Source organism: Porites lutea, chromosome 8, assembly GCF_958299795.1.
Source record: "Porites lutea chromosome 8, jaPorLute2.1, whole genome shotgun sequence".
In the NCBI taxonomy this organism is placed as follows: domain Eukaryota; kingdom Metazoa; phylum Cnidaria; class Anthozoa; order Scleractinia; family Poritidae; genus Porites; species Porites lutea.
In genome coordinates this window covers 10,733,069-10,746,406 of record NC_133208.1, presented here as the reverse complement: position 1 = coordinate 10,746,406, position 13,338 = coordinate 10,733,069, and the positions used below count along the sequence as shown (strand labels likewise).

General features: G+C 37.6%; 1 protein-coding gene and 1 pseudogene across 1 annotated transcript; one reads left to right on the top strand and one right to left on the bottom strand.

Moving 5' to 3' along the window:
* The first annotated feature begins 157 nt into the window (after nt 1–157).
* LOC140947139 (uncharacterized) lies at nt 158–1,909 on the top strand. The gene has a single exon (XM_073396229.1). It carries the CDS (start codon nt 320–322, stop codon nt 1,004–1,006), a length of 687 nt encoding a protein of 228 aa, XP_073252330.1. The 5' UTR covers nt 158–319; the 3' UTR covers nt 1,007–1,909.
* Nucleotides 1,910–2,318: 409 nt separating this feature from the next.
* LOC140945183 (cholesterol 24-hydroxylase-like) lies at nt 2,319–9,315 on the bottom strand (annotated as a pseudogene).
* Between the last annotated feature and the right edge of the window lie 4,023 nt (nt 9,316–13,338).

Here is a 13,338-nt window from a genome sequence, read left to right as displayed (position 1 = left end):
CCAGATTGAGTAATTGGAATTATTTTCAATCAGGGGCGTGTTACAAAGCCCGGAAAACCCCTTTGACCCGAAATATTCAATGGAAAATTTTGATTGGTCAAGTAGTCTGTGCGGGAGGCTGTGGTGACGAAATTTGATTGACAGTTAGGTTCAAAGAATGCACAAGGCTGCTTTATTTGCAACTGAAGAGGAACACGCTTGACAAGCGAGGAAGGTTTTGTTCAATTTCAACACAATTCATACATCTATCTTCCCTACTACGACTCAATAAGGATTTTGAACTGTTCTAAAGTTATTTGATAAACATTTAGAAGCGACCATGGCGTACAAATCGCTTCTCTTCGTCTGTTACGCACTTTGGTTGTCGATGTTTTCATCTCACCACACAATGGCCGACGACTTGGATGGATTAATCAACATTGACGAAGACGATTCGGGACCTCAGAAAGAAAGCACTGTAATCAATGAGCGAGTTGAAAGTGCTGATGGTGAAGAAGACGGTGAAGATGATTATTCGGGCTCTGTTATGTCGGATGAGAGTGGTAGTGGTAGCGGTGATGGAGGTGATGAAACAACGACAGATCCCAGTATTGTGGATGTAACAGTTGTGAGCCCAAGTGTTACCTCGACAACTGAGATGGACAACGAGATCACAGAAAGCACTTCAAAATCCACGGTGGAGCCTGAAAACGTGTTCGGTGGTGGTGTGAATACCGTTAGTAATAATTTCGCTACAGAGGATTCTACTGAAGAGTCTCCAAATGCCGAAGCACAAGGACAAGGGAGAAAGGGTGGAAAAGACATGGTAGGTGAAAAGGTACCAAAAGTACTTACCACTGAAGTAATTGCTGCTGTGGTTGTGGGAGCTGTTTGTGCTGTTATACTCATTGCATTCCTCGTTTATCGGCTCCGAAAGAGAGATGAAGGCAGCTATGCCCTAAGTGATGGTGGCTATAAAGACACCTACAAGTTACAAGCCGATACGGGAAAAGAAGCGTTCGTTTGAAGTAATGAACGACTGTGACTCGTTTTATTTTCTAAACTGTGTATTTTTTAGACTGAAAGATGGCGTTTCTTTTTCTACCAAAGCCAAGGTACGCCATCCAAGGCACGAAATCCCCAAGCACGCGATGGAATTAACTAGAAAGTTGATACGTTCAGATTTCGGCTTAAAGCGAGCTGAAAAGCAGTATTACCTAGGATAGAGGTGCGTTTCATAACCACAACAAGTAATCTTAAAACATCAAACGGTGGCTTGTCTTCTTAATAGGTTGGTTTTTTTACGTTTGGTACAGGCGAAATCGGTTCCACAGATTTATTTTCATGTAATTTGAGGTTTAATTGACAAGCGTTTTTAATTTTATCAGCACAGCAACTGTTTTGCCTGGGTCGTTTGTACCCAAATTAAGGATGTTTTGTACATGATATACATATATATATATATATAAATTTAAAACGACTTAAACTTATAATTTTTTAACCAGTTTTTTTGTTATCAAAAGTATGACTGTACAATAGAGTATGTCCCTTGCGGGTACGATTTATTATAGAAGAAGCGGCGCTGGGGTTCGGCGCGACTCTAGGATAATTACGACTACAATTTATATTAAGTTTATATTCGAAATTTCCTTTACTAAGTTGATTTTGTACCGTAGAGCCACAGTTTTGGGTGAGTATTGTTTTTAAAGTTAAACTTTGCTCACGAATCAGAAAAACAAGAGCGAGAGAAGGTATTTAAGTTAAGTGTTAATGTAGCGGCTTTGCCATCGGGCGTGCATAATCGTAGATTATTCACAAATAATATTAATGTATACACTTCCACTTTTGCAAACCGCATTTACTTGTAATGAAAAATGCTGTTTCGACGGCTCAATTTTGTAACTAATAAACCTTTGAAGAAGTTTTTCCAAATTTCTGATGCCGTTTCTTTATTTTGGATGACACTGGTCGAGCATAATTAAGGGTTGTTTGTCTGCTTGTATTGTCGGCGGGGTAATCTCGTTCATCAAGGGCGCTATGTCGATAATGGCATATTTTTGGCTTTGTTGGTTATTCCTTCATTTCCTTTCTAATTCTGTCATCGTTAGAAAAACAACGTGAGCCCATGACTCTTAACATTTAAAATCCGTGTTCTTGACTGCAACGAACGTCCAAATCTCGGAACAACCTACGCTAAATGTCTAAGGGAAAGGTATAAATTGTAGAATGCAATGGATCCGACATTGGATGATCATGATGTGCGATATAAGCTTTATTTAATGCAGATTGTGAAAGTATGCTTGAAACTTGTTTGATTTCGCTAGAAATTTCAACTTCGTCTTATTTACTGTGTGGCTGTGTTTTCTTGTCTCCTCCACTTATTTTCACGAGTTTCAAGTTTCGAAGGCCCGCATTGAAGGGGTTTTGATATATTTATTAGATCGTCTGGCTGGCTGCAACTGTCAGTTTGCGGCTGCTTCAATACAAAAAATGCAGATATCACAAAATTCCTTTTGAATAGTTCAGAAAATGATAATCCCGTTACCTTAATGCTCGTGACCTCAGAAACATTTTCAATACCTTGCGAGCAAAGGCCCTTCAAACGAAAAATTACCTCTGGGCCCTTTTATTTTCGATATGGTACGCAAATCGTCATAACATTTCTTTGCAATATATTTAGAAGTTATATAATGAGGGAGTTTAAAAATATAGTGAGAATCGAAGCTGGTGGCAAAAATGAGAGGAAGGAGAGAGAATCTTTCCTTCCTCTCATTTTTGCCTCGTTGCGAGAGACCTCTGCTGGCAGGGAAGCGTACCGTTTGTGAAGTATAACAAAGTCATCAGTGCCAAAATACTTTTTGGAAACTACAATACATTTCTGTCACAAAAGGATAAACTGGTGAATAAAACCAAATTTATTCTATAATTGTCAGCGAAACTGGAATTTTTAATCATTTGGCCATAGCATGGAAAGAGCAGGGAAGGGGGGATCATAGGTTTCAGTGGCAACTGAAATGCCAATTTCTGATCCTTAAAAATGTCTGCTCACTGTATGTAAGATATATGTATGCATATCAAATACATACTGTTATTTGCAACAAAACAGTAGAAGAAAACAAAATAACACATGTAGTGTACATTGTGGTTGACCACGGGGTCGAGGCATCCCACAGAAATCCAAATTAGAACAATGATTAACTAAAAATGGAAAAAAAAAATGATAACAAAAAAATACTGGGATTTTGGAATCCAACAGGTAGCCTCTTAAAAAAATCTGCAAAATGAGTACTCAGTATGACCATACTGGGGAGTTAAAAATAATGTATTTAAAAGCACTTTGGCCTTTTACCTTGACAGGCAGCTCAATTGTTTTATAGGATTTCTCCATATTCAATATACTATCAGCTCCAAGAAAATCATCCTTCTATGTGTTCCCATTAGTTCCTTTAGTGACTTCGCATGGAATTCAGTAGGAAAACACTGGGCACTGTACTCTCCTTTGGAAGTGGATGTAAAGTTTTTGGACACACATTCACACCAACTAAACATTTTTCACTAGACTCGGTTTAAAGAGATGAAAAACAGTAACAGAAAACTAGAACACAGGATTTTACACAGAATTCAAATGAACTTTAACATGTTACATAAATGCACTAAATTTGCAAGCAATAAAATTATAGTGAGCAGCCATTATAGAGAAAACAAATTAAACCCTGTTTAACTAAACAGCTTTTAAACATGTTTAAGCTTTGGTGTGAACCGGGCCACCAAGTACATGAAATTATATACTGGCAAGTGGTTAGAGCACTGGACTTGTAATCCACAGGCACTGGGATTTAAAGTCCCATCTAGATCGCAAAACAGTTGGGTTTTTTTTCCTCTCAATCAGTTTTTCAAGGCCCCCGCTTGAGATTTTGATGCAAAGTGTGCAACCCTCACATGTCTGTAGGATGTGTTATATATACTAAAGAGAGAGTTCTAAGGCAATTTAAAGATAAGCTTCACATCAATGCGCATTTATCACTGTGAACACTGTCTTAATCTCCTAGTAGATCTTTGTCATTGCAGGCATTACCTTCCCTTCTTCCTCTGCATACACTGTGACGCAGGCTAGAGTTTATTAAGCTCTTGTAGATCTTTATTTGATAGTACAAAGGACTCTGTCTTTTGGACGCATTGTCATTTTCTCCTTGCACTGCAGGGTTTGCCCAGCTACCAATTCAGACTTACATTTCTGAAAGAGTTGTGCCATCACAATGGAAGCATTGATGCTTGAGAAATCCTTTCCAATACAAATTCTTTGTCCACAAGAAAAAGGAAAGTATACAAAGTTGGAGATCTTGTTTTCACTGTTATTTTTGCCTGAAAACCTGTCAGGATTAAAGCATTCAGGATCGCACCAGTTTTCTGGTAAGTGATGTGCAACATAGATGGAAAAATTAATATTGGCCCCTTTAGGAATCAGGAATGAGCCAAATTTCTCTGGTTTTGTTGTTCTGCGCAAGGTTCCACTGGCTGGTGGGTGTTTCCGTAGACTCTCTTTAAGTGTTTGCCTAACAACTGTAGTTTTCAAATGTCATCATACTCAACAGTGTCTTTGTTCCCAAGAACAATGTCAACTTCTTGACAAATCCTAAAAAAGTGAAAACAACAATAATTGATATTATTATTATTTTAAAGTAACTATCAACAACAGGAGTAGAATCTTCAATCTGTAAATGAATATATTTTACAGTAAACAGAGCTGTCACTAGTGGGCATGACAGATTAAATCTGAGAGGTTGAATTAATACCATAACAAGAGCTGAAACAATTTTACTTCATAAGACTACCTGTTTTCAATTCTTTCATTTAAGAGGATTTCTAGTAATGCGAAGCTGACTTGTTTTGCTGTTGTGTCCTGACCTGTAAATATAATAACAACAATTTCAAACTTCAAAAAGTGCTCACTTGCACATTATACAAAACATGGAACCTGGGTCCATAGACCACCTCGGTGGACCTAGTCCATGGACCTCTTTGTGGACCCAGTCCATGGACCACCCCCGTGGAACACCCTAATTTTTGAGGATGAATTTTTACCAGAGGTTTAAAGAAATTTAAGGATGAAACTGTCACAATGTTTAGTATATTGTCAGGATTAAAGGCCCCTCATCAGTTATACACTTGCTCAAATTTTTCCTGAATTCTATTCATGGGTTTGGTTTAGTCTGGAAGGAAAAACAATATTTGAAGGGGACAAGGGGAGAGGTAGGGAGGAGGTAGTCAACTCTTTTTTGTGTCATCATGTTGCATGAGGATCGACACAAAAACGGCTGTGTGGCAGAATAGGGAGGAAAAGGAAATGCATAATGATTGAGTACCCTCCCGAGACATCCCCTCCCTTGATAGCCCTTTAAAGTATTAATTACTCGGCAAATTTACTTGAATCCTGCTCATGAATCAAGCATTAAATGACCTTCATATCATCAAACAAGGCGGTTGGTCAAATGTGTGTCAAGTTGGTTCATGTAACTTGTCATTCACTCAAGTCGAGATTGTTGTTGTTACAAATACATAGATGTCAAACTTTTTCCTTAGTCACATATGCGGCTATTTTTCAATTTTCATTTCACTTTTGAAGCAACATGACAACAAAAAAGAGCTGCATAGGAGACTACGTCCTCCCTACCACTCTTCCTGTTCCCTTCAAATATGGTTACTCCAACAAACTAAAACAAACTCATTACACTGGTATGGAAAATTGAAAAAAATATGACGGCCAAATAACCCTGATAATAAGTTTCCCAGTTTCACCACAGTTATGTCCATATAAGGTTCCAAAAATTTGATAAGGCCTCTGGTTAAAATTCATCTTCAAAAATTAGGGGTGGTCCATGGACTGGGGGTCCATGTTTTGTATATGTTGCAGGTAATTTTTTATTTCAGGTAATTTTTGTTTTTCCTTTGTTTCAAATTCATTAGCATACATTACCTACGGAAAAAACAAAGGAAAAACAAAAATTATCTGAAACAAAAAATTAATTGCAACATATATGTCCTGCTCACTTTTTATCTGACACTAGCTTTAACCTTATTATGAGTCATAGATCAGAAGTTGTAGCTGCATGCACTGTGATAATGTTATATAAAATTAAGCCAAACCTCAAAACCAAGCTGCTCCAGTAAATACCAACCATTTAACCCAATCCCTGAACTGCCCATGCAGATCCACTGTTTTTCGACCCCTTAGGACATCATGCAGTTTTAACGGTTAAGGACAACTTTGTTTGCTAACTTGTGCAGGGTGAAGAGATCCTTCTATTTATACCAGGATGAGCACAATTCAGTTGACTTAATGCCAGGCAAAAGAAAAAAATCAGGCAAAAAAGCAAGAGATGACGGGAGAAGAGAAAGCAGAAAGAAAAAAGTCAAGACTGCTGTGCCATAGCCTGTGTGGGAGGCTTTCGAAAGGGAGGTGAAACGTGGTTTTGGGTATGAGAGTAGTGCAAGGGGGTGCAGGAGGAAGGAGGGAGGGGAAGGCCTGCAAGGATGCTATCATTTTTTACGTTGTATACATCCACCAAATGAATGTTAAAACCCTGATTGGTCAGTCTTCAAAACATGTCACAGCCTTAATACCTCAATCTGATTGGTTGAAATCAACATCACGCAATTTGAGTAATTTTAATAATCAATCATTCAAATATGTCATTGTGGTAAGCAGTTAAACACCCATATGAAGGAACAATTACAGTAAGCAAGAATAGTAGGTTTGGCTGTAAACAAGAGTCAAACCTGCCAAAAGAATCTCATGTACGCTACTCCTGCTCACTGATGTTGCACGCTAGACCCCTAGGCAATCCATGGAGAGGAGCTGTTACGTTGGCACTATTTTTAAGAAGTTGTACTATCTTGGTGCCTTTATAGATCATCATAAGCGATAATATTTTATCTAAGTATATGAATTGCTTTCTTTCATTCTAGAAATCAAAACACAATTTAGCATGATTTACATCAGATTACCAACGGTTTTTATCGGTTTTTCATGATTTTGCCATGGTAGAGTAAAGTAAGAGACAAGATTGACTGTCAGTGAAACGTTGACAGTGTCATTTTAACAATTTTCAGGTGCGCTACACAGTTTAAAAGTCCTAATTAAAAGTTGAAGTCTTTCACCACAGTTGGTATTTCAGTGTCGTAAACGTCCAGAGTCTGTATAGGTTTCTCAGTTGATTCCATAGCCGTTTTCTAAAGTGTGTAGGTTGTTGTTTTCTAGGCCATCATTTTCTAGGTCATCGCTTTCTGGGCTGTCATTTTATGAGTCGTAGGTCTTCATTTTCTAGGTCGTTGTTTTTTTTTCTTTCCTGTGAAAACCCTGATTCTTGTATTGACCAGCTCTAGCAGGGCTTGGGCCGGGCAATTATATCAATTTATTGCTAAAAAAATCTGTTTTTAAATTATTGTAACATTCCTATAGTAGCTAGATCCATGAAATTCATGGACATTAAGAGACATCCTCAAACCACTCAGTACCTCCCCTTTTCCTCCTCATATAGTGAATCCAGGTGGCCTGTCTAGTTGTTACTGCTGTTCTGGATAATCCTGAGATGGTCACTCATGCAAGCTGCCATTCACTGTTCTTATTAATTTGATTATTTGAACTTATAAAATAACTAAAACAGCATTGCATTCCCTTGTCAATTGTACTGTAAGTGGGAATTTTTTGTAGCTAGTATACAATCCATTAGGACTGCTCAGAAATATAATGTACACTAGCCTGACAGTACACACTGTACTTACCTGCAATGAAAAAAGTAAGGAATTCATCCACAAGATCTCCCATGTTAACATCATGATCAAACTGACTTGCTCGTAAAATCATCCCCATAAGATCATTGGGTTGTGCCTGACAATTCTGTATTGCCTCTTTTCGTGCCGATTTATACATTCCCTGGCAAGATTTCTTAGAAAAGATAGTGAATTACAGACATTCTTCTGAAATTAATATTTGTATAATCATGGAAGATACAGCAATGGATCAATGCAGCTTTCTTCATAACCCTCCGGGCATTTAAATAGGCAGTTGGGAACAACACTGTTGTTATCTCCTAAGCATTTCAGCTCCATATCAAGTGCAACCTTGAAAATCAAGTAAAAAATGAATAATTTGACACAAATATGCTTAACATGAGATACTAAACAAAATGTTAAATCAACCAGGAAATCAGAAAAAACAGTCGCACTCAGTGGATGATTGCTTGAATACTGTACATAACAGTGGCTGTTCATTGGCCATTAAGTCCAGAATGATTAATTTGCCCACTGTACAAACTACATGTATTAATATATTTAATACGGTGAACCCTTAATGTATTAATATTAAGTTTTAAAATGAATATGAGACTTTCCTCTTTCCTAAAATATGTACATTTGATGGAAAGTACCTAGGTTTCCTTCCTCTCTCTTTAACCCCTTGCCTACCAAAGCCAAATACGTCCAGCAACTGGCAGCCATTTCTCAATGACCAGAGTTCATTTATTCAAGACAACTCGCATGACTGGGCTATTGGTGATTTCATTTGTCTGAGTGACCTCACACAGGACTTGGTAGGCAAGAGGTTAAAAATGGTCATATCTCAAAAGGGGGCATTTTTCAGCCAAAGTGAATATAAGCTTTAAATGATCAAGTGTGAAGCTAAACTGGAACTTCCATTGGGGTTGGTGGGGGAATCAAACCAACAATGAAGCCTTCCACAAGAAGAGTATGAATATTTCCTGGTACAACACAAATGTCAATAAAATGATAATTAATATAAATCCAAACATTTTACAGACCTTTCCGATGACATCTAAAGTGGCTTTCTGAAGTTCATCAGCCATGTCAACAACAGTCTTTCCATCAGCAATGTCCATTAATTTGGTGACCAAGGAACTGGCTACAGAGTTAAATTGTGGAACCAGACCTTTCAAGTAGCCCCAATGAAATGCTGGGCTTAACAAACGTTTTTGATGCATCCATTTCTTGTGTTTGAGTTGAGTAAATAAACCAGAGCCTAAAAATCTATACCTCCCAAACAAATAAGCTATACTGTAACATATGTTGAAGGTCCTTTAGGAAGATTCAAGGTCGCAATGCCATGTTTTATGAATTCAGGACTGGATATTACCACAAGTGGTGAAAAAAGTACCACCAAACAAACACTGGCCCATACGTGAGAGCATTGTTAAGCAGTATTTCACACAACAGTTGCCCCATGTTATCTGTAAGCTCTGAAGCATTATGGAAGAAACTTGTCTGTTTAGGTCCTGGAATGTGGTTGTACTGCTGATGTCGATTCCACAGAAGAAGCACACAAATTCAAGAAAGCAACAAGTAACACAACCAAGAAAATGACCAGGGTAATTGCATCAAATTCAAGATTACTGAAATTCAAGATTACTGAATCCATGTTATCAATGATAACTGTATGGAACGATGTTACTCAGATTCTATTATTTTATGCTGCAGAACAAACAATGAATCTTTCAGTATATATTTAAAGCAAATCATATTCAAAACTACACAACTCTTAACAAAAAGTGAATTTTTTAGGTCCTTGAGTGTCTCAAACTAATAATATTACATGTATTATTATTACATGTATCTTGAAAATTTTGTTCATTGTTATGGAGACAAACAACATCAATATCACACTGGGAAAAAAAGTGCTAAAAATCGGCCACAAAATGTGTCCAAAGTTTGTTTAAAAATAGGCGTGAAATGTTACAAATATGTCTTAAACTATAGAAGATAATGAGTTGAGACTTTCACTTTGTATTTGTCTTATTTTTTGGGTTAGTACTGCGCATGACCAAAAAGCCCATTTTGTGACGTCATCAGTTGTGACGTCACGAAAATGAAATTTGAGATTTCAAATCGGACAAGTTCTTCAATTTTATGTGCACTATATTTCTGCAAAGTATCACACTTTCGGGTTTAATTCTCTTGGAGGAGAAGTCTTTGAGAGTTTTGATTTTTTAATTGGCCACTAGAGGGTCACGTGACTCTTTACCAACAAAACACCTATTCCAAAATTTTCCTGGAGTGAACTATTCTTGCCTGTATTAATTTCAGTGTCATGCCCTTAAAGGAAAGAAAGTTATAGCCCCAAGAACTCCAAAAATGTTTGTGCCTATCACGCCCCCACTCAAACTTTTGGCCGATTTTTACCCCTTTTTTTCCCAGCGTGTATAGCAACCATGAGTAGCTGCGCATTCAATAACAAAATCTTATTCTAGAGCTTATTTATATTAATTAATTTGGCTAAAGAGTCAATTAGTGATTATTATTAGTCATTCATTTAGGCATATTTGCTTTAGGAAGCAATTAGTTGTTTATTAGTTACATAGGCCTTCTGATTTAAGCAAACATTACCTGAATTTGACATGTCTGTGAAGGTATTGCTTGTAAATAAAAAGTTATTAAATAAATGAAAGTGGTTTCTTACCCTGGTCCCAGAGGTTTTTCTTGAAATTAAAAACCTCTGGGACCAGGGTAGTGGTTTCTCTGTAGTTATCCTACAGCTGACTAGCCTGAGAAAAAGCCAACACTTTATGATGCAATTGCTGTGGTTTTTCCGTCAAAATGATGCCTGTGGAACAGAGAACAGAAATTCTAGTTTACGATGTGACACTACCCACATCTGGGTAGAAGTGCTTGTGATTGGTTGAGGCAAATTCCCTTGTGGAATGACCAATCAGAAATACTACCCAGACAGTAACATGTCATTAGTATAGAATTTCTATGCTCCCTTCTCAGTCATTATTTTGCAGGGAAAAAAGTTGTGGCAAATTCTGAAATGTTAGCTGTTTTCTCAGGTTAATGCCCGGTTAGCTATTCTCTTTGGAAACGATATACTGTGAATAATCTAGTAGCAGCCCACAATGTTTATTGTATTTCAGGGTTCCAAGAGAAGGCATTTAATAGATAGGAGGCATTTAAAAGAGAAAAGCATCTTTTCTCCTGACTGTAGCATGGTGAACACTTTTTGCTCCTTAAGTTTTTATTTTATAGTAATCGCCATCTGTTAGACAGGGTCTGTTCATTAGAGAGAGCCGTCTAATACAATCTTAAAAGCATAGGAGAGGCATTTGATATTAGGCAAGAGGCATCAATTTGAGAGAGGGCATATATTAGATCATTAAAAGTAAAATTAAAAATGGTCAAAACAGTTTATGATGTATGTTTGCCTTCAATGCTTACAATGACGTTTCCCACAAAACTGCCTTCAAGTTTTTTCCTCTTGGGGAATTTATTGTTGTGTAACTACAAATATGAAAATGATCAAATCCCAGAGTGAACCCAACCAAAGCTATTCTCCATGGGGAGCCTTGAGTAAGATGTCTAGTAAGACTGCACCTATTATTGTTAGTTTTGTTGTTCTATGCAATGAAGCTGTATTGATATAATGGTTATAGGACTGGGTGGAGTCCAATTTAGACTTGCTCAATCACAAGTATGATTACAGACTGAATTAGACAACACAATGTTCTGTTACCGATAAATCATAACTATAACAAAATTTGTGATGTTTCAGGCATTTTCACTAGCGTTGAAAAACAAGCCATAAATGCAAGCACACGAACTGTCCTGTTAGTGCTTAAATCAGGACAGATGATAGCCAATCAGATTTGAGAATTTTGTTGCAGTTATGATTAAAGTAGGAATGACCCTTTGTGGTCTGAGAACAAAATAGCATTGATAAGTGGCTTTTTTCAGCACTATGTTATATTATCTGCTTATGCCAGCTCTGAAACAAACAAAGTCTAAGACGTACCTCGCACAAATGTCTGCAGCCACTTAGAAGCATTTTTTCCCAAGCTACTCATGTTAATTAGCAGAGTTGTCTGTTTACAAGAGTTACTAGTAGAAGAAATAACGAACAAATATCCAAAGGCTGCCCACCTTTAACCATTACAGGCCTTGTCAGCCGTAAATGGCCCTGAGTTCTGTACCTTGTGATTTCTTGTATTGCTTGTGACTTCCAGTCTAAGAAAAGTTTCAGAGGAACAAATCTTCTGAACAGGCCATTTGCACCGTGGCGTCATTTTACTACAACTAACAGAATCCTTTAGGATTTTATTTCCTTTTGAAAATTTAGGCTTTTGAAGGCTTTGTTATTTAAACCTCACTGGGATTTCCAAATTTTAATGTGGATTCTGGCCTAATTGTTTCATCTCGCACCCAGATCTCTTGTCAAATAGGTAGCCGCTGTTCGGGAAAACGAGCCTGCACTCATCTCTCATTTTCGTCACGGCTTCGTCTTGCCCGGTAGCCTGGAACTAATTGCCCGGCTGGGATCCAGATTTATTTTTTATGGAATTTTTAGAAAATTTTAGGCTTTTTAGACGATGATAATACTAACTATGATGTATATCGCAGAACATCGCGGAGCCCAGGAGGGGTGGGGGGAGGCGGTGGAGGGGGTGGGGGGAGGTCCATTTAATGTCAGGGATGGAAGGAGGGAGAGAATTGGAGTAAATTGTGTAGATATATCGTCAACTTCGCTTTACAGGCCCTGGTTATTACCATTTGTATTGCCATCGCACTGTCTATTTTCTTGTCACAATCGTGTGTTAATTGTAGACATTGTACCCTGTTCAAACAATGACAGATTTCTAAGGGTTAGCCCAAAGTTTTGTGCCTCCTCTATCTCCTACTACACAAGTTTCATGATCTTGATTAACTTCAAAATTAGATTTCCGTCGGCAAAAGTCCTCAAGTTCTTTCTTCGTCGCAAACAGGATCTAAACTAAGGAGTGGTGCATATCGGCAAAAGTGACCATAGTATGGTGTATGCCGTTCGTAAGTTCGCGATTCAATCTATAACACTAATAAGCACGTGACAACTCGTTCGTTCAAAAATTTTAATCTTTTAATGCAAATGCTTTCAGAGAAGACCTCAAGTCAGCCCCATGGGATAGTCTAAGAAATTGGTCTACCCCCAAAGAAAAGGTTGAAATGTGGGAAAATATGTTCTTAAACAACTAGTGTTTATGCTCCCTTGAGAACGCGGAGAGTAAGAAATAAAAAATCCCCTTAGATTATTCCTGAGACAGGGGAACCCAACGAGAATAAAGTTCAAAACCACTTAAACATAGCATTGTTTAACGTATTTTAGTATTTAAACGGTAGATATAGGCATATTTTTATCCCCTAAAAATTTTTCATCTGTTCGGATTTCCTAGCAGAAAGTCTAGTGATCCGAAAATTATAGGGATCAAAACTCACCTTTTCGAAAATTTCAGCCAGAAAAAAGGCTCCAGAAAATTCTAGGTGACCTTTTTACAGTAAAAATCCGTTAAAAACGGGCAATTATACAATTTTTTAGATGTTCGA